This window comes from Triturus cristatus, chromosome 2_1 (assembly GCF_964204655.1).
Source record: "Triturus cristatus chromosome 2_1, aTriCri1.1, whole genome shotgun sequence".
Taxonomy (NCBI): domain Eukaryota; kingdom Metazoa; phylum Chordata; class Amphibia; order Caudata; family Salamandridae; genus Triturus; species Triturus cristatus.
Genome location: NC_140581.1, coordinates 231,397,653 through 231,421,934, shown reverse-complemented (window position 1 = coordinate 231,421,934; position 24,282 = coordinate 231,397,653). Strand labels below are relative to the sequence as shown.

The 24,282-nt window shown below is 43.4% G+C and overlaps 1 protein-coding gene across 2 annotated transcripts in view; it reads left to right on the top strand.

Moving 5' to 3' along the window:
- Positions 1-24,282, top strand: part of ZNF532 (zinc finger protein 532) — a 368,986-nt gene that overhangs the window by 284,619 nt on the left and 60,085 nt on the right. For both annotated transcript variants that reach the window (XM_085630431.1, XM_085630440.1), the window contains exons 6-7: positions 18,846-19,008; positions 21,249-21,518. In XM_085630431.1, the coding sequence (XP_085486557.1) occupies positions 18,846-19,008; positions 21,249-21,518 (433 nt within the window). The remainder of the gene's footprint in view (positions 1-18,845; positions 19,009-21,248; positions 21,519-24,282) is intronic.

Here is a 24,282-nt window from a genome sequence, read left to right as displayed (position 1 = left end):
GGTCCATTTTAGCCAATGCCCAAAACTGACCTCAAACACCTAAGCTTCAACAAGGCACTCCTGATAGCCATCCGCTCCCTAAGAAGGGTTAGTGAGCCACCAGCACGCAACACAGGAAACTTATTTGCAAGTACACAAGGACAGAGTCGTATTGAGAACAAACCAACAGTTCCTACCAAAGGTGATTCCTCACTTACTTGCCACTCAAACGCTACAATTACCAGGGTGGCGGCTCCTCCCCTAAGGCGGAGGAGCATCGCCCCACTGCTCAAAAGGAAAACAAAAATTATAATGTATTGTTGTTATCATTTTAGTTTTCCTATTGCAGTCAGTGGCTCTCGGGGTGAGGCGGGCCAAGCCAGAACAGTGGGAGGAGTGGTTTGCACTCCCTAACAGCGCACAACTACTTGCCTGGCCCTCTTGGGCCAGCCAAACAGTCATGTGCACTTTACATCTTCCCCATCAGGCTGTAATGCACAGCCTGGTGAGGAACATGCCAGCCTCCCCTTCTCCATGTGAGCACCGAACCACGGCACTCAGACCAATCACAACACTGCATTGCAGCATTGTGTTTGGCTCAGGAGAGCATAGGACACCAGGTGCTTCTTGCTGCTTCCTGCTGCCAGACCAGAGACATGAAGAGGACAGAGGAGAGGTGGCAGTCGTCCATTTTCAGGCAAGTGAGTCTTTTTTCTTCACTGATCTCACTTGCATGTTCATTTATGTTACTTTCTTGTTATGGTAACATGTTGGATTTACATGTTTTGTTTGTTTTGTCAAGACGAGCGTGCACATACACTTTCTTAATGATGCAGTGAAAATACTAGTTAATTGTCAAACGTGCCTACTGTGTAATATCTTTTAAGTTCAACACTTCAATAGAAACTGCTTCTTCTGGCTACTTTTTTTCCCACAATTCTTTGTGAGTGTAGCCTTACTATGTTAATGCATCCTATTCAGCAAACTACTATTACTATTATTAAGCCCAGGTTTATAATTTTCTAAATAAACCATTTTTTTCTGCACAACTGTAGTTTTTATTATTTATGCTATGATTTGTAACACGTTTAAAAAAAAAATGGCAGCATCTTGTATAAAAAAAAACGTATCTGCAAGCAAAAGGTGTGCTTCTTAACAGTGCTATGAGTTTGTGAGCTAGAAGTCTAGAACATACTATATTAATGCAAGCTTTTAAATATATTATTATATGCACTATCATACCTAAGTTTACCATCAACGTATCATATGTACCCAACCATAACTGCCTACCATACCTACCTACCAGACATACTTATCTACTATACCTACCAACCAGTGCTATTTCCCTGTCGTATACCATTCTAGTTGGACCTCTGTCTAATTGCAAGGTCCTCCGCCCACCTTACATTTTCCAGAAATACTCCTCTGGGACCATGTGTGGAGTATTTTGAAGAAGATTGAGCAAGCATTAGTGGTTTCATTTTTTTTTTAAAGGGCACACAATACCTTTTGGAGGTAGCCAGTCTGTCAGTATGTATATGATCAGAGTCCCTAATAGTGTTCATAATCTGAAGAATTCAGAATTTGGGCAGCAAAAGCAGATCATTTGTGTATATGAAATGCGAGAGACTGGATCTCCCATCTTCATTCCCACAATAGGCTGCTAATTTGGGCATCACCTCATAGGCACAAGGCCAGGGGCTCTGTCTCCAGGGCAAACAAGAACGGTAACATTGGCAGCCCGGTTTAGTGCCTCGCCCCAGCTGAAATATGTGAGGGTATGCCATTAAACCGCACGTTTCCCTCCGGACTAGTTAACAGTCAGATTCACCATGGGAACCCCGGGCCTAACCCCATTTCCCTAAGGTGAGTATTAAATAAAGCCATTCAGCGGAACCAAAATCCTTTTCAGTGTCTAATGACAAAATTACAGCAGGCTTCCTCAAAGTTTATGCCCTGGTCAGACAGCCACACAGGGTGAATTAACTTATCTAGAATGTTGTACATCTAACTTGCCAGGACCTTTGCCAGCATCTTCACCCTCATTAGTCAGGTGTAGATAGGCCTGTATGCAGGCACATTCCTCCAGTGATTTGCTTTGTTTGTAAATTAGGGTTACCATAGCTAAACCTATGGAACAATTCTGTTTATTAATGCCCAGTCAGGACAATTCACAGCTGTTTGCCTACACCAAAGGCCGGCAGCGGTCAATAAAACATAAAGAGCTCTTATCACAGATTTCCGCCTACAACCCTTGGAACAGCAGCCTTAGTCAGGCAATTTTAAGTAAACACAGAATAACCAGTCAAACAACGCCCTACCTCCCAAATCTCCATAAATACATGGTCGGTAATGTTGGCCTCACAATATGGCATGGTATAAGGAAGGGAAGATGGTATGATTCTGCGTGGCGCCTAGCTATCTGTGGGGATCTCGTAGGGGATTAAGCGAAGCAGCCGTCAGTAGGCTGGGCATGTCCAATCTCAGAACTCGGAGGAAAGAATTTGAATAAAGGGTGGCCACATGTCAGGATAAGAGGTGCAGCTCGATTCCACTGACCAGGACAATTCCTCCAACCCCAGGATAAACCAGAGTTTGTGTAGCCAGGAGGTGTGATTGGGAGTCTTATCAGCGCCCCAGAGTTATAGAATCACCTGATGAGCCACCCCCAAGGCTAGGCCCATTTGCCTCCCCGGTTAGAGTGTGGCGGATAAGTCAAGGGGTTTGGTAGTCCAAAGATAGTATAGGCTGGGACCCTGGGGATTGAAGTGTTAAAGTCAATTTCAGTCACTATTTAATCCCTGCAACGAGTGAGTTTCGGACTATGTAATAGAAGGTAGATCGCGTCACAGTATCCTCGCACCCCTATCAGCATACTTTTGAGCACCCTTGCTGGGGTCAGGTACTAGTAAGAGCCAATTTTATTGGCGGTATAATAGCTGGCCATATTATGTTCTGTGTGATATACTCTGTAAAAGATATCATCCCACTCCTTAGAAGAAAGGGCTTGCCCCAGCTCTGCCTCCCATCTGAACTGCCGTTTGGATTTAGCCAGGGATGACTCTTTGCATAGTATATCGCATAGTTCAGTTATGAGGCGCATGTCGTCCTTTTTTAAAGAGTATCCATTTCTCATAAAAAGGTCATGGGTTGCCTTGCCCCCTGCCCGTTCTCAATGTCGTAATTGTAAATATTGTATGCAGTCGGAATCTGCTAAGGAATAATCAGCTTTGAACTGATCCTAGGGAAGAAGCCCTTGTATATCAAAGAGGCATGCCATTAATTTTCAACCCCCTTCGCCCCAATGCTAAAACATTTCTGGTTCCATCCCCAGGTTGAAGTCTGGGTTAGCTAAAATGTGGATCATGGGGAGGGGAAAGTTGTGAGACCTGCCCTGAGCGCTATGAAGTCCCATACTTTGAGTGTGGAGCTCATCACTGGGAAGGAATGGAGGCCCCAAGCTCTGTTTATGTGGCAGACAGACTTCTTTCCATATGTTGGAACCAGCGACTGCTTGATCCATGAAGGACCAGTGTTTTTCAGAGGGCGGACTGTTCCATTCCACCAGGAATTTTAGTTGTGTAGCTTGGTAGTACCGGAGTATCATAGAAACCGCCAGACCACCGTCTCGCTTCGAGCAGTAAAGTAAGTGTTTATGAAGGTGGGGTTTTTACTGTCCCACAAGAATTTGTTGCTGTCCAATTGGAGGGAGGGAGGGGCATTGTGCGGAGGGGTTAGAGGGAGGGTCTGGAGCAAGTAAAGTATATGCGGTAGGATGGTCATTTTAACTACCGCTATCCTACCCATCCAAGAGAGGCGGAGACTGCTCCATGCACACAGTTTCCTACATATCTGAGAGTCAAGGGTGTCATCGTTGGAAGCCAAGGTTTTGGCGAGAGTCTGGGCCAGTGTAATACCCAAGTAGGGTATGGAGTCAGTCGCCCATTCGAAGGGAAACCTGGAGCATAGGATATTCTGTGTGGGGGAGTGATGGAGAAGTTCAAAATCTGGGATTTCTGTACATTTACTTTAAATCTCAAGACCTCCCCAAAGGTCTGGAGCACTGCAACCAGTGCGGGAAGCGAGGACACCGGGTCAGTGATTTATAGAATGACCTCCTCATCATAGAGGCTGACGAGATGACGATCACCTCCAATGGAAGTCCCCGCAATGGCCGTATTGCCCCTCAACCGTTGTGCCAAAGGCTCCATGTATAAAGCAAAAAGAAGAGGGGACAATGGGCAATCTTGACATGTGGCCCGTTGTATAGGGAAGGGAGAGGACGATACACCATTGACCCTCACTGAAGCTCAGGGGGCACAAGAGATGCTTCTGACCCATCTGCAAAACTTGTCAACAAGGCCAAATTTCCTCAGTGTCTCAAAGAGGTAGGGCCAGTGAACACAGCTGAATGCCTTCTCTGCATCAATAGAGAGTAGCAGTGCCTCTTTCCGTGACCTATATATTTTGTCTAGAAGGTACAGAAGGCATTTGGTGTTATCACTGCACTGGCGCGCGGGTATGAATCCCGGCTGGTCAAGCTAAGCCAGGACTGCCATTAGTAGGTTCAGGTGGTGTGCTAAGACACTGGTGAATACTTTGCATCTCTGTTCAAGAGAGAGATAGGTCTATACGACCCACAGAGGGCCGGACCCTTGCCTGGTTCTGATATTACCGAAATAGCAGCCTCCAACATTGAGTCATAGGATGAGCCCGAATCAACAATGGAGTTGTAGAGACAGGTAAAACCTTTTAAAATTGTGTGCTAAAACCATTGAGCCCTTGCCACTTCACTGTTAAGCGAGAGATGGTCAGAATCATGTCTTCTATTTGTATGGGTTGTTACAGAGCCTCAGCCTCTATGTCTTGAAGTGAGGTAAGGACGACACTGTGGAGAAAACCCAAGGGATCCCCACTGAGGCCATCAGAGAAAAAATACAGGGAACCATAAATAGCTGATGCTATCTCCATCTCCGAACAGACCTTTGTAGATGGTCCAGTGCGTATCACAGATCCAGAGTGGATTGTGCTGCGGCGGCTATGTGCACCAGCAGCATTTACTCCCAAGGTAAAATTTGTTTAAGGCGCACCATAATCGAGGAGCCCCAGTCCACTTGTGGATAGCCTCGAGTTCCAAAACCGGTCTCTCTCAGCTCTGTTGTTTGCTTCCGCGATGGCGGTTCTCTGTCACGGAGATAGCTATAAGTTTCTGCCCGCACTACCAGTTCCAGAGCTTCCCAAACAGATGCCAAGGGTGTCTCCCTGATATCGTTATATGGGAGATAGTCTGCAATTACTTTACAGAGAGATTTGGCAGTAACTGGGGACTGAAGCAGGGAGTCTCTAAGGCGCCAGCACGATGTCCTAGGTTGGGTGGCATTCAGTCTTAGAGATAAGGAGAGTGGGGCATGGTTCGAGAGCGATCGGGGAGCAATATCCGCTTCTGATGTAAGAGCTAATAGGGTTGGGATTGCGAAGAAATGGTCAATGCGTGCATATGTTTTGTGTGCTGCAGAGTAAAATGTATAGTCTCTAGTAGAGGGGTACAGTCATCGCCTGGTGTCCTGTAGACCACAATCTGCAAGCCGTTGTAACCCGACAGTAGAGATGGCCCCTGTTTGATTGGAGTGCTGTCCTGAGTGATCCGTATCAGTTTCCATAACCAAGTTTGTGACTCCACCGATCATGAAAACGGCATCAGGAGATCAAAGCGCAGACACCAAGGAACTAGAAATAAAAGATTCCTGGTGCTCGTTAAGTGCATAAATATTTACCAAGGTGGAAGGTGCCCAATCTGAGCCAGATTGCTAGGAGGCATCCCTAAACTTCTGTTACTGTGGATAGTATTTCCCCTTTGAACCCTCATGAAATGAGAATGGCCACCCCTCCCTTTTTAGTGGGGCACGAAGACCAAAGTTGGCATGGGAACCAGCGGGACTGCATTCTGGGGACATCTTTGGAGATTAGATGAGTTTCCTGCAGGAGGCATATGTCACTACCTGATTGCTCTTAAAGTGAGAGAACTGCTGTCCGTTGAGATTATTTAGGCTGTGAACCATCGCAGGGTTCACAATGTCTTTGTGAATATTGGTGAAAAATTATTTATATATTTGTACACACTCTCTGGTGACTGTCACAGTCTCATGTTCGCACTCGTAAACTCACTTAGACACTTATATACCCATTCACGTACCCACTCACACACCTATACATTCAGTCACATACCTACTCAGATATTCATGCACCTACTCACATACCCATTCAGGTACTCATGCACCTTCTTACAGACCCACTCGGATCACGCACCACCTCAGAGACCCACTCATAGACTTATGCACGCAGTCTCATGCCCACTTAGAGACTCTTACACCCACTGACAGACCCACCTGGGTACTCATGCACCCACTCACAGACCCACTCAGATACTCATGGACCCACTTACAGACTTACTCGGAGAGTCATGCACCCTTGTACAGACCCACTCAGAGACTCACACTCCAACTTACAGACCCATTCACACACTCACATATGTACTCACAGGCCCACTGAGACACTCATACACCCACTCACACACCCATACAGTCACTCACACACTTGGTCACAGACCCTCATAGAGACCTATGTACCTAGTCACTTGCTCATACACTCAGACTCACACACCTACTCATACTCAGAAATACAGGCACCCACTCGCCCACCCAAAGACTCACACATCCATTCACAGAACCACACTTCCACTGTCAGACCCACCCAGACACTCACCCTCACAGACACAGACCAACTCAGACACTCATGCATGCACCCATCACTCACCCACTCAGAGACATATGCTGTCACTCTCAGACCCATTGAGACACTCATACACCCACTCACAGACCGACTCATACTCACACTCATACAGTCACTCACACACCCAGTCACAGATCCACTCAGACTTATGCACCAACTCACAAAACCACTCAGACACTCACCCTTCCAGTCATAGACCCACTGAGAGACTCATGCACAGACTCACTCACCCACTCAGACACCCACTTAGACACTCCTGTATCGACTCACAGATCCAGTCAGTCAGACAGTCATATACTTACTTTCAAATGCACAGCGGCACCCATGCACCTACTCACAGATTGAGATAAATGTATACAATAGGGAAAGTTGAATCAATATCTTACTAATCAGCTAGACTCAAGCTTTAAATAGAAGATGTCTATATATGTGTTTTACACCTTGTCAAAAACGTGCAGTATTCACGACCACCGACGTCATCACTACTGTCCGGTGTCGCCGGGAACAAGGAAAATGCATTTCAGATGTACTTTTTTGACAAATGTATACAAAGGGGAAAGTTAAATCAATACCTTACTAAACAGCTAGACTCAAACTTTATTTAAAATATGTCTATATATGTTCTTTACACTTTGTCAAAAACACGCGGTGTTCGCTGTATGTCCTCGGCAATCACGGCGTTATTCAAAAACAAAAAATGTCTTGAAATCAGATGATTATTGTACTTTTTAAATAGATTAATTTTCAAAAATAAGTAGTTTATCGATCATATGTAATGTTCAGTATCTAATTATATACAAATTTTATAGTTCTGAAATAGAATAAAAAAACCATAGAAATTCACTGATAAAACCAAAGGTTATAATTACAAAAACCTTAGAAAGTAACTGAAAGAACCAAAAGTTACAGGGACATTATAGTTAGGAAATAGAATTGAAAAAAACCTTAAACATTCCCTGAAAAAAACAAAGGTTACAGGGACGTTCTAGTTAGGCTACCATTTCACTCGTACAAAACCAGAGAAATTCAGTAGTTCTAGTTAGCTGAACTACCTACAACTCGTGCCCTGCAATGAACTGCTTATGACCTTGCATATTATATTACTTATGATATGGTCCGTGAGTGTTAAACATATATACCAAGGTACTACAAAAGTTAAAATAGTATATTTTATGTACTACTGAGTGAAACTATTTCTAATGTATATTATGTGTGTGACTGTGTATATCCGTGTGTGACTGGGTGTCTGAGTGCCTGTATGGGTGTGTAACTGGCTGTATGGGTCTCTAAGTAGATGTGTGAGTAGTTGTGTGGGTGAGTGCCTGTATGGGTGAGTAAGTGGGTGTCTGAATAGCTCTATGAGTGAGTGACTGGATGTGTTAGTGGCTGTATGGGTGACTGAGTGGCTGTGTGGGTAAGTGAGTTTGTGTGTAAGTGTCTGTATGGTAGAGTGTTTGTGTGAATGGAATATGGATGAGTAGGCAGATGTGTGAGTGCTTGTATGGATGTGTGAATGGGTATATAAGTAGTTGTGTGGGTGTGTGAGTGTTTGTATGGGTAAGTGAGTGGCTGTGTTGAAAAGGTGTATAGGTGAGTGAGTGGCTGTATAGGTGGGTGTATAAGTAGCTGTATGGGTGAGTGTGTGACTGTGTGAGTTACTGGTCGTATGAGTAGCAGTATGGATGCGTGAGTGATTGTTTGAGTAGCTGTATGAGTGGGTGTGTTAGTGGTTGTATGGCTCAGTAGGTGGTTGTGTGAGTGCTTGTATGGGTCTGTGAATTGGTATGTGAGTGATTGTGTGGGTGTGTGAATGGGTTTGAGAGGTCTTATAGGGGTGTGAGTGGGTGCATGAGTGCTGCTGTGGATGATGTCAGTGATGTCACTAACCATGTCATGAGTGATGTAATATGTGAGGTCATAAGCATTGCATTGTGGGGGGCGTAAGTTATAGTTAGCTCAGCTAACTATAACTGCTGAATTTCACTGCCTAGTACGAGTGAAATGTGAGCCTAACTATAACACTGTAACCTCTGTTTTTTAGTGCATTTCTAATGTTTTTTAAAGTTCTATTTTCCAGCTATAACGTCCCTGTAACCTTTGGATATTTCAGTGAATTTCTAGTTTTTAAAACAAATGTTGTTTCCGAACTATAAATTCCCTGTAACCTTTGGTTTTATAAGTGAATTTCTAAGGTTTTCTAAATTTTATTTTCTAACTAACCTTTGAGAGTGGGTGTGTTAGTGAGTGCATGGGTGTCTCAGTGGGTCAGTGAGTGAGGGAGTGCGTGAGTGTCTCAATGGGTGCGTGAGTGTCTGTATGGGTCTGGGAGTGACTGCATAAGTGTGTCACTGGGTCTGTGAGTAGGTGTGAGTGTTTGAGTGGGTTTGCAAGTGCCTCCATGAGTGTGTGAGTCGGTCTGTTAGCGGGTGCATGAGTGGGTCTGTGAGTGGCTGTATGGGTCTGCATGAGTATTAGTCAGTCTGTGAGTGGGTGTATGTATCTGAATGGGTCTGTGAGTGGCTAAATGGGGCTGTGAGTGGGTGCATGAGTGACTAAGTGCTTCTGTGAGTGGGCGTAGGAGTGTCTGTGTGGATGTATCATTAGCTGTGTTAGTGACTCAGCCACAAAGGAACCACACCTGCCCTTTTATTCAACAAGAGTCCACAGTTTTTCACAAAATATCTACCCAAGTGGAGTTCTTTCTTCTGGTTAATTACTAAGTGCTACCTCCTTGAGTAAATGCCCAGTAGGTATTCTACACTACAGCTGTATATACAAGCACGAGGAAATGTCTCCAGTGATCTTGTCTGCGTTTTGGCAACGTGATTGTTCCTGGTGCGGTTTTATCTAGAAATATGTGATAACAAGAAGCCTCCTGTAAAGAAAACGACAAGACTACAAAGACCTAAATCTCCACCAATCAAGGGTCCTTTCTCTTAACTATATGAAGTAAGTGCTTCTTTGTTTTGTGGTCATGTCCTCCTATTCCTCTGCATCAAGACCTCCTCAACAAAATTGTCCGGAAACACGCTGGGGGGATACTTGTTTAGCTCTCTGGCATCCTGGCAAAAGACAGGAAGACATTTGGCTACTACTAAGGTGGGTGGGTCAAACAGGGAAGTATCCAAGTGATTTCCACATTTGCATACCCCTAGCAATTTAAAGGGAGAACCATGGACGTTGCTGTCACCAGGAGAGGACAAGAAAGAACCCACTCATACAGATTGCGCTCCAATAGATCAACGAAAGAAAAATACAGGCACTGCCCCAAATACGGGGAAATATATTGGTGATCCCATCCGTGTGTGTGATCTCAATCGATTGAGATCACACACGGAGATAGACTGACTGACTGACTGACTGACTGACTGACTGACTGACTGACTGACTGACTGACTGACTGACTGACTGACTGACTGACTGACTGTATGTCCCGGGATGGGATCACCAATATATTTCCTGGTATTTGGGGCAGTGCTGGACTCCAGCTCATTATCTGAGAGACCCTCTTTCTAATTGCAGCATACTCGCTAGACAGCAATTCTGGGACAGGCATATTTATGACAATCCCTGTACATGGGGTGCACCAACCATGATGACTGGTTAATACAGCATTGAGGATTTTACCAGGAATACATGGGGAGGAGTTGGAATTTACATATCCTTCGGGACGAAATTAACACCGAAAAAGATGTTCTATACACATAAGATTGAGCCTTGGAGAAGTCGCGGGACAGTGTGCCCACTGGCAACGAAACACATGTTGGCTAAGAAATTAGTACAACGAAAAGAAATAAAGAGAAGAAAAGATCAATAAAAGAAGAGAACTTGATTGTCGACACTGGCATTTAATTATGTTTGGATTGTAATTTTGCGTGTTCTGGGGAATGTGATTTTGTTGTTGAGCTGACCAAGGCCACATTATAGGGAGAAGGGTGGTTCTCTCTACCCTTCAGCACCGCTTTCAAGATGAGGTCAGAGCTTACCAGATTGTGAATTTTCCCTAGGGGCACCACTACCCTATATAAGCATCACCCGCCTGTTAATAAATTCACCTCTATGAAATATTTCATATCGTTTTTCAATATGAAGTCGCTGAGAACACTCTTGCTCTGCCTTCGCCAAGCCCAGGAGTTAGGATCATATAGCATTTACAGAAGTGGAGCTTCAACAGGGGCACCTGCTATGTTTATATTTGTGAGTGCTTCCTGTTAAGGTTACATTTTTGTGAAATGAGTATTGGGGCCAGAACGGCCCTGGGGACCCCAACCCTCTGGGGCCCAGCCGCAACTTAATGGGGAAGGGGGCTGCGCAACCCCCCCCTTCTGTGCCAATTTTGGCTCCTGGGCCCAGCCACAATGCAGTGGGGAAGGAGGAGGGCCACGTTCTCCCCCTCCCTTGGCTGCTTTCACCTGGGGACCCCATCCCTTATATTAGATTACATTTATTCTAATTAATTAATGAATAAGTAATCCAGAACTATGAATATTAAAATACGGTTTACATTTTTTAAGTTTGTATAGGTGAAATAATGGATGTTTAATGTTCATGGATGGGTAGTGTAGAAGTAATAAGTAGTTTGTTGCCTTAGAGACGGTAAAGTGGTAGTAAGGAGTGTTTAGAGCTCTGGGATGGTTGGTGTTTAGAGGTAGTAAGATGCTTTTTGGGCTCAGGCATGTCTAGTATATAGGGGTAGTTAGGAAATTTTAGGATTCAGGGATGGGTATTGTTTAGCGGTAGTGAGGAGGTTTTAGGCCTTAGATAAGTTGTGACCAGGGGTAGTAAGGGGTTTTTAGGGCTCCAGATGCGTTGTGTATGGGGTAATAATATTTTTCTTGGGGTTAAGGCAATGGTATTTTAAAATATTACATTCATATTTTTAAGAAATGTGATTATTATTTGGGGTAGGTGACTGCCAACCTCAGGTAATAATCACATCTCTTCTCAGGTTGAACCCTTGAAGATCCCAAACCAAATGAGAAAAAATAGAGTAAAATTTAATAAAACAAAAGGACAAAAAATATGACAAGGGGAACCATAGATATGAATTAACGCATCAAAGATAAGCCAATGTTGCGGTAGACTGGAACCTAGGGATGATTTGAGGACTATCCGGAATGGATCACGGGTCAGATACACCAACCAGGCTTGTTCTAGTCAAAGATTTTACGTTGTGAGTTTGGTTGATGGGGTCCTCTGTCAAACTCGAAATCAGGCCCCTCAGTCCATTATAACCTATAGCTCATGTATGACAGCGAACGGGAGATCCGTCTTGTTTGTGACAGAGTAGCCCCTCAAACTCTAAATTAAGTCCCTAAGTCCCAATCAACTATAGGAGTATACTTCTAATCCCCTTAAGACCTCAGAGGAGGGCACCTAGAGATCCTCCAGGTATCAGGCCGAGGACAACAGAAAAGTCCAGTTACTACTGGTCAGCTGGGCTGTTCATGTAAAATACATCTTTCAGCTTATTGTCTTTCTGTAGCTACATAGGATTTCAGCCAATTGACCATTGGCGTTCATTTATTTGTTCTGGATACAGATTAGGGCTGCTCTGAGGTCCCAGACAGCAGGTCCAGTCCTCTTCTGACATCCAGCAGGTCCAGAAAGTGTTCTGAAGTCGGTGCTTGGAGGGGCCACATTTATACCTGGCACCAGCTGGTGAGTGAGTGTTTCCTGGGCACTCCCTAACCAATGGGGCAAAGGTTCACAGGGCAAACCCTACCTACTTTTATAGTAGTTTCAGTTTGCCTTACTGCAAACAGGCCCAACATGCCCTCTGTCAGAGCATTTTCAAGATGGCAAACATCTTCGGCCACATTAAACTTGGGCTCTAAGGATGTTTGTGGGAGTGTCATAGGGAAATCACCAGTGTCCTCTCATATTCAACACTAAAATTCACTGCACTCCACAACAAACCCAAAGACCAAAGTGTGGTAGGACAATAGCAGAGTCCTTCAACACACTAGACAGGGAATTATCTTGGCATCCTCCTGTTGTCTCTCATTCAGGAGTGCCCCAAGTCTTCTATGTGGCTCAACAGACCTGTAAATCAGGATTTGAGAGGGTGGTGTCACAGTATGCCTAATGCCCTTACTGAGAATACTATGTGGAGTTCGGAGAAGTCCTCTCTGCCCTTTCAGGTCAGCCTATTGTTTGCTCCGGGGTGGTATTTCACACCTCGTTCCCACCTAATCCAGGGCCAAGCATAGGCAGGGAATTGCTGAAGGGTTAATGCAAATTAGCATTCAGGAACTTCAGAGAGAGAAAATGTAACTTTCTAAATGTTACTTTTCCTTGATATTTATTGAAAATGAAACTTCACCATTGAAATTGATTTTTAATAATAATCAAAAATAGTTTGATTATTTGCTGGTTTTCTACATTGGGCATCTAGGTGTCGCAGTGAAAATAGCTTTTTAGGCTTTGTCACTGTAGGGACAAGGTAATATAAATGTTCTACATGTCCCACTTTTAAATACCATGCCCCCTACCTTGTGTACTACAAGGCTTTTGGGGAGGAGATTTCTTAACATTTAAAAAAGGAGGTTTATACCTGATAAAAAGGGTTATTTTAATGGGTTGCACTGCAGATTTTACAATGCAGCCGTCAGGCTACAGAGTTGGCATGTAGTGAATGGCACAATAGGTGCTGCAGTCCCCAAGTGGCATTTAACTTTAAGACGTGTGCACTTTCTACACCTTGTACTAGGGCAAGTTAAATGTGCCAGTTAGGAATAAGCCAATTTAACCATGTTGAAAGGTTAGCAGGAGCAAAGGACACAGAGTTCTAAAGCTAGCAAAACTCTGGGGTGACCACACAGAAAAAGGCAGAATCCCTACAAGATTACATTAAAAGTAATTTTAATCAAGATCAAATATCATTTCAAGTAATTGTGGGAGGATCGTATCTCACTATATGCCGACGACGTCCTGGTATATGTAGCCCTCCCCGACACAATCCCTCCATGCATTGCTTAATATCTGTCAAGTGTTTGGGTCGGTGTCCGGGTACACAATTAATTGGGAGAAGTCCGTACTGTATATTCTGTCTGGTCCACCTCCCCGGCTGCCTAAGGGATGTATGGTCCAGGTAGTGACAGATAGCTTTAAATACCTTGGGATATATGTAATGTCTGACCCAGATGAAATCCTAACACTCCATCTCAAAGCACCGTTACAAAGACTGATGCGAGTTATTACACATTGGCGAGCGTTGCCGCTCACACTATTGGGCAGAGCTGCACTTTTTAAAATGATGTCCTTTCCCAGATTTCTCTATGCCCTACACAATATGGCCTTCCGAGTTCCACATTCGTATTTTAAAGCAATAAACTCCGCTGCTACTACCCTCCTGTGCGATAGCAAGCCGGCAAGAGTGGCCACGTGTAAACTGACTAGGAGCTGGTACGATGGGGGTATCGCTCAGTGGATTCACGCACCTGACACTGACCCTGCATACCGCCTAGACAGAGTGGCTCTGGGGCCGGGGGGAGTCAATAAAGTACTCTATAACAAACAGAAAACACTGGGACTACTGGGACCGGCAGCAAACACGGTTCATGTTTGACACACAGTGACACGGCACCTGGGATGGGCTGACAGACTTACGCAATACACCCCGCTGTGGGATACCAGCAGACTGGGTACCCTGGGAAAGAGCAAAGAGTTTCAAAAATTAGACTTAATAGAGATCTCTGGAAAGAGGGAAAGGTCGTCACCTTTGACTACCTGCAGGAACACTGCGAAACGGCTCCTGGTGAAAAGTTCCGATATATGCAGATCAAACATGCATTAGACACAGCCATTCCAGTAGTGGAGGTACTTCCTGAATCGCCCCCCTTAGAGGACCGATTGTTAACAGACTACTTAGACAAGAAAGCAATTTTTCTTACCTACCGAAAATTTGTCCATAGTCAATCAGACCCCTTGTACGACTCAGGGCAGTCTGGCAGGCAGAGGTTGGGGACTTGGAGGACACCGACCGGCAGAATGCGATTGCATCACCTAGAGAGGTAGCAGTCTCCTCTAGACTGCATTTAGTACAGCTAGAAATACTACATAGGACCTATTACACACGGGTGACAATGCATAAGATAGGCAGAGCCACTGACGCTGTATGCGCCAATGTGACGGCTTAGGCACATTTTATCACACTCCCGATGATTACACTATCCTGGACGGCAGTAATGGATACTATCACAGAGGTCAGTGCGAACCCAGTCCCGTTCAATCCCAGATGTTGCCTACTGAACATATGGGAGCCAACGGACCTCAATCACGCAGATCAACAGTGGGCGGCAACGGGGATGATGATTGCTAAGCGTAACATAGCTCAGAAATGGGGGATAGCGCAGGCCCCAACCCTGATAGAGTGGTGCAGGGAAATGGACATGGTGGCTGAGAAAGCTGCGTATATTCACAGAGGGTGCCCCGAGAAATGGGGGAGAATGTGGGTGAAGTGGAATGCCTATAGAGGTCATATATGTACCCCTCCTGTTGTAGATCAAGACGCGGATGAGGAGATATAATAATCATAACTGTAAAACTACTGTATCACGATGTATAGTGTTACCTGGTGAGACTTTGTCAAAGCATTATCTCTTTCGACAGAAATGTAATTGCAGATCTTATAAAACATTATTTAAAAAAAAAAAAGTAATTACCTGTGAAATTAAGGCACTCCCAGTGTAATAAAATGCAATATAAAGATAATCCTGAAGTAATGACCTGAGTAAAGAGAGAATCCCCCTCAGCGCCCTGGTTTTCGCAGGACCTAAGGAAAGAGAAAGCAGCTTGCAAAAAGCTGGAAAGGTTATGGAGAGCAAACTACAGCCAGGAAGAAAGAACGATATATAAGGAGGCCTCCAAAAAACTGCGGAAAGCCATTAGGAAAGGTAAAAAACAATACTATGCGGACTCTATTTCTCAGGCAGAGCAGTCAGGCAAACAGATTTTTAAAGTAGTACAATCGTTTTTTAAGCCTAAGTGCATTGAGAGGGAGGTCGCACCGACAGCTACTCTCTGCGAGCAAATTTCCGAGTTCTTTGATCAAAAGATCAAAAAGGTGTATGAATCCTTTGGACCTGAAATAAACACGGTAAAACAGGACCTCGTGTTTAAAGACGCACCTAACGTGACCCTCACCCAGTTTATGACTATCCCTCTGAGCGAGGCGAGAGAAGAACTCACTCGATGCAAATCCGGCTCCCCTGACGACCCCTGCCCAGCAAAACTATGGAGCTCCATTGCTGAGTTTGTAGCACCTACACTACAACACATCTGGAATTCATCCATCTCCTCGGGTACATTTCCAGATGTATGGAAACATGCCACTCTCCTCCCATTAAAAAAAAAAACCCAATGGTGATCCAGAAGACCTTACTAATCTCCGCCCTATATCACTCTTAGCCGCTCCCGGGAAAATGCTAGAGAAAATCCTACAGCGCCAACTTAGCAAATTTGTAGAAACAAATAATGTACTACATGAGACACAGTCAGGCTTCCGTCCAGGCTTTAGTACGGAGACTGCGCTCATCGAGGTAGCTGAATCAATAAGGTGGTCGATGGATGCAGGCAACTCAGCAATGCTGGTACTCCTGGATCTGTCGGCCGCCTTCGACACGGTGGACCATGCCAGACTACTCAGCCGGCTGGCCGAGATAGGCATCCAGGACAAGGCGCTGGGATGGATTCACTCCTATCTGTCCGAGAGGACACAAAAGGTGGCACTAGGGACGATTTCCTCAGCCCCTAAGGCCCTTAGCTGTGGAGTCCCACAAGGGTCGGCCCTCAGCCCCCTTTTATTTAATATATACCTTGCGCCTCTCTTTACGTTGATTGCCAACTGGGGTGTCAAGGCAATTTCTTATGCCGATGACACCCAGTTGGTATTTCCATACTCGGAGATGACGCAGGAGTCCTTTTCGAACTTCAAAGGATGCCTCCAAGATATCTCCCACTGGATGAACACGAATAAATTAAAACTGAATGCCAATAAGACCGAAGTGATCTTCTTCGGCAGAGGCCCTACCCCCGCCTCAGATTTTTGGTGGCCAACGGAGATGGGCCCAGCCCCCTCGCCCAGCCGCTCGGCAAAAAACCTTGGAGTTAGATGGGACGATAGTATGGCCTTCACCGCCCACATCCAACAAGTTGCCGGGTGCTGCTTCAGCAAACTTAGAAATCTCCGGAAAATCTTGAGATTCCTCCCGGAGAGTTGCCGGAAAACGGTTATCCACGCCACTGTCACATCTCGGCTGGACTACGCCAATGGACTTTACCTTGACCAACCTAAATACCTGACGCAAAAACTCCAGGTAGTCCAAAATGCGGCTGCAAGACTGTTACTGCGAATTCCTCTCAGACAGTCAGTCTCTCCGCATCTTCGCTCTCTGCACTGGCTGCCAGTGACCAGCAGAATAAAATTCAAAGCACTCACGCTAGCATTTAGATCTCTGCATGGATCCTGCCCAGAATATCTGAAAAAACGTCTTCCAAGGTATGCCCAAACACGTGCACTTCGGTCCAACTGCCGTGTTCAGCTGGTTGTTCCTCGATCGAGAAAGGCTCGACTAGGCGGCCGGACCTTCTCGGCAAACGTCACCTCTCTTTGGAACACCCTACCTCAAGAAATTCAACAGGCACCTTCTGAGCCTTGCTTCAAGAAATTACTGAAAACGTGGCTCTTCATTCATCCCCGCTAGCCTCTTTCCTTCTGCCTCTAGGTCAACTGTACTCCTCTAGCGCCGGGACACCTCCATTGCGAGGTAGCTGTTCGCGCTTTATAAAATGCAGTATTATTATTATTATTATTATTATTATTATTATTATTATTTTATATTATTATTATTATTATTATTATTAATATAAGTAGTCCTGGTTTGATGAGCTCTGAAGTAACAATTGACAGTCCCATTTCATTATGGTCGATTCTGATTCGTACCTCAGTGCTTCCACCCGTGTTCAGCGGTCAGTTTTACTCTTGGTAGATTTACTATCAAGACATAGCTACACATAAAAAAAGCTGTGGAGAAATCCTCCAGTATAAATAGATATAATGGCATTGAGATCTTGGCTGCAGTTTGTCTTTTGAAAGTAGGAAATTGCTCGGGCTGGCTGGGGTAGGATCTTTTCTTGAATTTCGCAAAGACGACAGTGTGTGCTCTTGAAGGTTAGTAATTTGGCAAACGTGGCAGTCTGCAATTCCAGGTTCCAACTAGTTTGTAAATTTCAGTTTCTATTCTTCTTTTCACACAAGATTTTTTTTTATTTAAATAAACATTTTATTGTATTCTTTCATTTGTTTTTTCAATTCCATTTTTTTCCAAATTATAAAAAGATAGACTGGAAATAATGTACGGCTGTAGAACCTTATCTTGGGTGTTGCTTTATACCCATTTTTTCATGTTTTTTAAGGGTTTATCCTCTTCTTTTTACATAGTTCCTCATAAGTATTTTCTTTTTTTTCAGTTGTCCTTTCTAGTGTCTGCATTATCTTCCATATTTCATATAAAAAAAGATTTAATGATGTAAAATTAACATAAAAGTGTGGGAATGCAAACAGCTGTTTCTTTTACTTTAGGTTATCAGTGATTTATATTTCGCTTTCATGTACAATTGTAGCCTTAACAGCCTCAAATCAGGATAATTGAGTGATCAAAGCCAAGATAGTGAATATTTTAATCAAACAAATTACAGTTTGTAAGGATGATTAAAAACAAATCTGAGGTTGTGACAGAACACAAAGCTGAGTTTGATCACTGGTGAGATGTCTTCGGCCTATGGTATTCCACACTTTCTACTTGTGTGATGAATAATGTAGTTACTGATATCAAATTTGACTGTGCATACCCAAAATCCATGGATAACGTACCTCAGATATGAATTGTACATGACTATTTTATCATACATTTGTAGCAGTGTGCAGTATAATAAAACCTGTATGGAGCAACAAGTGGTATATGGGTAGCCATCCAGTTACTACAGTTTGGTAAATCATGTTGTTGAATGAAATACACTTACCCTTAAGTCACATAGGTTTTGACTGATGTTTGTTGCATTTTTCCTCCTCTTAGAACCATCTATAAGTGCTCCATGTGTGACACAGTGTTTACCCTGCAATCCCTGCTCTTTCGCCATTTTGATCAGCATATTGAAAACCAAAAGGTGTCTGTTTTTAAGTGCCCAGACTGCTCACTTCTGTATGCACAAAAGCAGCTGATGACGGATCACATAAAGGTAAGAGGATGTTGTAACTCTTTCTAAATCAAATCAACATAGTCTTTCAGTAACAGAAAAATTGGGAAGGTAAAGTATAGAACAACTGAAAGATATAAACCAGACCTTATTTTCCAGATATGACACTCAGAGCCATAAACACATATGAAGCACAGCCTTTAGGTTCAGATGGCCCACCAGTGTGGTCAGCTTATTCTGACTGATTGCTAGCAGACTTCTAGTTATTAGAATAGAATCAAAAGTGTGGTTTAATTTGGTAGCTTCTGAGCAGACTCCCACTGGTGTCCAAGTAACAGAACTCAGACTCATGTGGATGAAGTGTTAGACTGAGGAGATGAGGAGTAAGTTGGTTATATATGTAAAAATAATATTAGGAACTGGGAATCCTGTTTGTGATACCATCACAAGTAGCGAAAAAGCAGTATGTGACAGACCTCCCAGTAGGTTAGTTCTGCCACCGCCTAGGACAATCTAGTACCCTAGTTAAAGCTGACCCAGCTAGCTATTTGGTAAGTATTGCAAGCCACTTACCAGCACAGCACGCTGCTAATATTTCCCTAGTGTGCAGAGCATGCAGAGTTTGAGGTTGGTATTGGTAAGAGGTGTTAAGTTGATCTCTCCTAAAGAAGCAGTGTCCTCACTAGCATGTTCCTGATTACGTGGTGTGATTTGGAACCATTAGATTTTTATGTAAGAGAACTGAGTTCCAGGTCATGGACTTTAATGTGAATGTAGGAATGAAACAGATGTTCTAACCAACCACCACTAAAGCAGCTGTAATGGTTCCAACATGCTGCTTGAAGTAATCCAGTAAAATCCTAACTGAATTTAATATATTGGTGCATAAAAAGAGACCCTTCGCTATAGGCATGATTTAAAACTATTCAGTTGTCCTAGCTCTACCCTCATTCACCCCCTAGCCATTCTGAGAAAAAAGGACCAGATGTATGAAGCCATTTAGCTGTCAGAGATCCTGTAATTCCGTAAATCACATGGTTTGTGATTGCTCAATGGGTTTTACTATGTACTAAACTTATTTTTCCATTTGGTAAAGTGCTTACTGAATTGCAAAATGGGAATAGAAATATATACCTAATCAGAATTTGGAAGGGACTTGGTTGGGCATCCCTTACAAATTATGATTTGAAATACTGTGGATTATTGGTTTGAGACCACAATTTTGGTGGAAACTGTTGATAGTCCGGACTCCTCAAATGAGGTGGTAATCCATTTGCTTTGTGAATGTAAAAATCAGAAAGTTTAGAAGTCGGCGGTAGTCTAAGGGACCACTCCCAAAATGTTACCTTTTTATTTTTTTTATTAAGTAATTTAATGCAGCCCAGTTTCCTTTAAGGAAAATAAACCGCATTTGAAAACAACACACACACACACATATATAAAAAAAAATTCTTTTAATGCAGACCATTTTCTTTATATATACTATTTTAAAAAGCAACAAGCAGGCTACCATCCTCGTGATGGCATCCAATCAGGTAAGTCTCAGCAGTTTGCAACCTACCTCGTTAAAATGTATACAGTTGGATGGATTACAATCCAGTCCGAATGGGTATTTTGCAAACTGACCCCATAGCACCTAGGTTAGTTTGCAAAATCTTAGTGGACTCCCAAAACGTTGGTGTGCAATTTACAGCCACTTTTTGCGAATCTAATTATCAGTAAATTCACAAAAAGTCGTTGCAAATAGCACACCACCCTTTTGTGAATCCACTGTTCATAACTGCAATGAGTAAATAATTGAGGGAGCAAAAAGTACATCAACTTTTAAATTATGTTGTAAACTAAATGCAATGTTGGAGGCCAGCTTTTATGTTAGGCTCAGAAAGATGCACAACAGATGGGATCAGGATCAAGTTATTCATTGGATCACTAGACATATTTCTTAGAAGTACCCAGGGCATTTTTCAGTGAGCATCCTGACTATGTTCAATACTTCTTTGTACTTTATTCCAGAGGATTAATATGCTATTGCTTTGAAATATCTTCCCTCCATTTTAATATTTTAGATTTCATATATTTTGAGATGGTAAATGTAACATCCCTGTAACTTCTTCCATGTAACTTCTTCCCTGTTTAGATATTATGCCTTTATCTTATTTGGTGTGGTTTGTCATGTCTAAGGGTGTCCTCATTTAATGTCTGCTGGTTATGTTTTATTGTGTGCTTCGTTTTAGGTTACCGGTTTTAATATTTTACGTTTTACTTTGAATCCTATTTTGTAGACTATGCATGGAACATTGAAAAGTGTTGAAGGTCCCCCGAATTTAGGCATACACCTGCCTTTGGGTTCTAGACCTTCGCTTCAGAATTCAGCAAGTCATAACAAGGAGGATGTCAAGCCTGTAAATGGAACAGAAAAAACAGAGAAGAAACCAGTCCCTGATAATAAAGCTGGAGGGGTTAAAAAAACAGGCTGGACATGTTGGGACTGTGATCAGCTGATCTTACAACGAGATGCCTATATAACCCACATGAAAAAGGAACATGGAAAGGTAAAGTACCCGAAGAAATGGCAACAAATCATTTATAGTCCAGGGTAAAAGTAGTACGTTTTGGTCTAATAAACAGAAATTAGTCTTCTCTTTGCCTCTGTTGTATGTGTATGTCAGATTTACAGTTGCTGTAATTTGTTTTTTCAGCACTTGTAATAACTAGAGTGTTTTTTTGCTATCTGTTTTCCAAGTTTCTACAGGCAGCTGCAGCTTTGACCTGGTAATGTGCAAGTTAAAATGCATGACTTTACTTCTTAAGCAGATGATGAAGGTCGTCCAGACTGCAAACTTACCATCGAAAAGCTTTCAATAGTTGACTTATAATTTTGATTTCAAAACCAGGACTAAAATGTTTGATGCAGAAATTTCATCAAAACATTTGACACCCAAAAGTATCCCTATAGGTGAAAAATAAATCTTTAAAGGAAGCAGTGAAGTCTTATCGCATTCTTAAGAAATTTAGCAATAAAGACAAATATAAGAGACAGAGGTGGCGAGAATGGTATACTTATCCCTTTATGATCGTGTTACCATAAACATTGTATATACTAGGAAGAATTTGAAAAACTAGAGTACACTGAAGAGGAGCCTGAGGGTAGACATGACAGAAATATAGGGAGGAACAGAAGATCTAGGAGGATCTATATGCCGATTTCCCAGAAGATAATTAGGAGCCTTATCTGACTAGACGTTTTCTGCCTGGTGGTATTTCAGCTTATCATGGGGAATTAGAGGACACCAGATACTTTGTGTTGATCAGGAGGAAGATCAGGCAGGCAGAATCATCTTCCTTAATGGAAACATTAAGCATATTCCAAAAAAGAGGGTTGTTCTTCCCAATCATACTCCGTATGATTCAGCAGGTCGAGCAGATATTTAAAAGCCAGGCTGATGCCAGGGCAGTTAAACAGGATAGAAAGTATATATTGGTAATCAAATCATAATCTATCTCTGAGAGCTCATTGATTGTAGCTACAGTAAGGAAGAAATCTCACAATCCAGCAGCCACAAGTGCCCCACCCTCAAGTCAGGACAGCGGGAGGATTGATGTTAAAGTTAAACTAGTCAAGCGCTCAGCAGCCAATGTGGCACCGGCAGTGGGCGGAAAAAGAGGGAGCGATAAACCTCCCTGAGGAACACAAGAGGGAAGATCCTCATCAAAAAGGAAAAAAAATGCTGATGCGGTTTTCCTTATAGATGATACAAGACTGTCATTTGCCACATGGATAAAAAAAAAAAAAGGTTGACTTTGATCCTACCAGACTAAATCTAAATACATTTGTTTAGGAGCGTGTTGGAGGATTTCCGTTCTTATGCCTTCATTCAGTGGCTTTTTACGCTGTAAGCTACACAAATTCACGTATTCTCACACTAGTTTTGAGGTCTGAGCCATCACCCACTTCTTTGAATTCAATTTAGAGTCTGTATGAATTATATTTTTATCAGATTACCAGATAAAGTACCCACCCTGAGTATTCTGAGAAGCCTGTAACACTAGACCTCATTAGTATGGACTTTCTAAAAAAGGAAGCCATGACATATGTGGAGAATATTAGATTTTCTATAACCACAGTGTTTTGAAAAATCTAATGATTTAACTACTTTTGAAATGCAACCTTATCTTAAAGCAGTTTTAAATGCAAGACACAGGGTTGTTCTGATTCATCTAAGACTAGGCACCTTCCACTGATTGGTCAGCTTCCCAAACATGAATGACTGGTCCACAATTTTAACTAATTGTCCCTGTAGTGATGCGATGACTTAAAATACTATGCATGTGGTGTTTTGTCTACAAGTTTTATAACAATCAGAGGAAGCGCTACATTATACCGATTATAAGAGGTGCACACTTCACACAATGTCGACCTGCGTATTTATACCTACAATCTCTGCATTCTTTGGAGATCTGCTGTAGTATGGCATCCTTTCTGTGGGCTGTTTTTTACACCAGAAAGATATTTTTTTTTAGCTCTCCACAGTAATGAGACATTGTGTGCAATTGCTTGGTGTTATGCTGGGTAGTAATATGCATGTTGAGTACATATCATCTATTGTATTTCTTTGTTCCTACAATTGAAAAGATTTAAGTATGCTTCCTAGGGCAGGTGGGGAGTGTATGGCGGACCCATTATGAGGTTTTTGTCCTTTCCACTCTAGTTTTGCTGTATTTCAGCCAACTATGGTATAGGAACTTTGGGGCTCATTACGATGGCGGAGGGACCGCCACCACCAGCCGTGCGGTGTCGGGCCTATGCCATCTGACAGCAGTTTACCCACTGCCCAATTAGGATGCCGGTGGGTACCACGGCATACGCAAAGTTCATCCGCCACTTCACCGCTAAAGGTAATCGTACCAATTGCCTGGGGGACGGTACATGGTGCCTAAAATGGTGGGGGTGCCTAGCAGGCACCGTCCACCAAATTAGGATGTGGGTCAAAAACGGCCTTTCGCCATGGAAAGGCTGGTGGTGATTGAGTTGGGGGCCCGATGCGGGCCCCCTTGTGTCGGGGGGGTGTACACCCTGCATTTCTCTGCACTGCGTGGCAGGCACCACGTGGTGCCTGCCACGTAGTGTAGGGAAATGCACAGCATCACATTTTAACATTGCGTACGGTGCTGCAGCCAGCAGCACTGTCCGTAATGTTAAATGCCCTGGATGGGCGCATCGTAATTGAAGCCGCGTGTCTGGCGGGTGGTCCCAAACACTGCAACGATGGCGGGCGGACTCCGGTCCGCCTGCCATCGTAATGAGCCCCTTTGTGC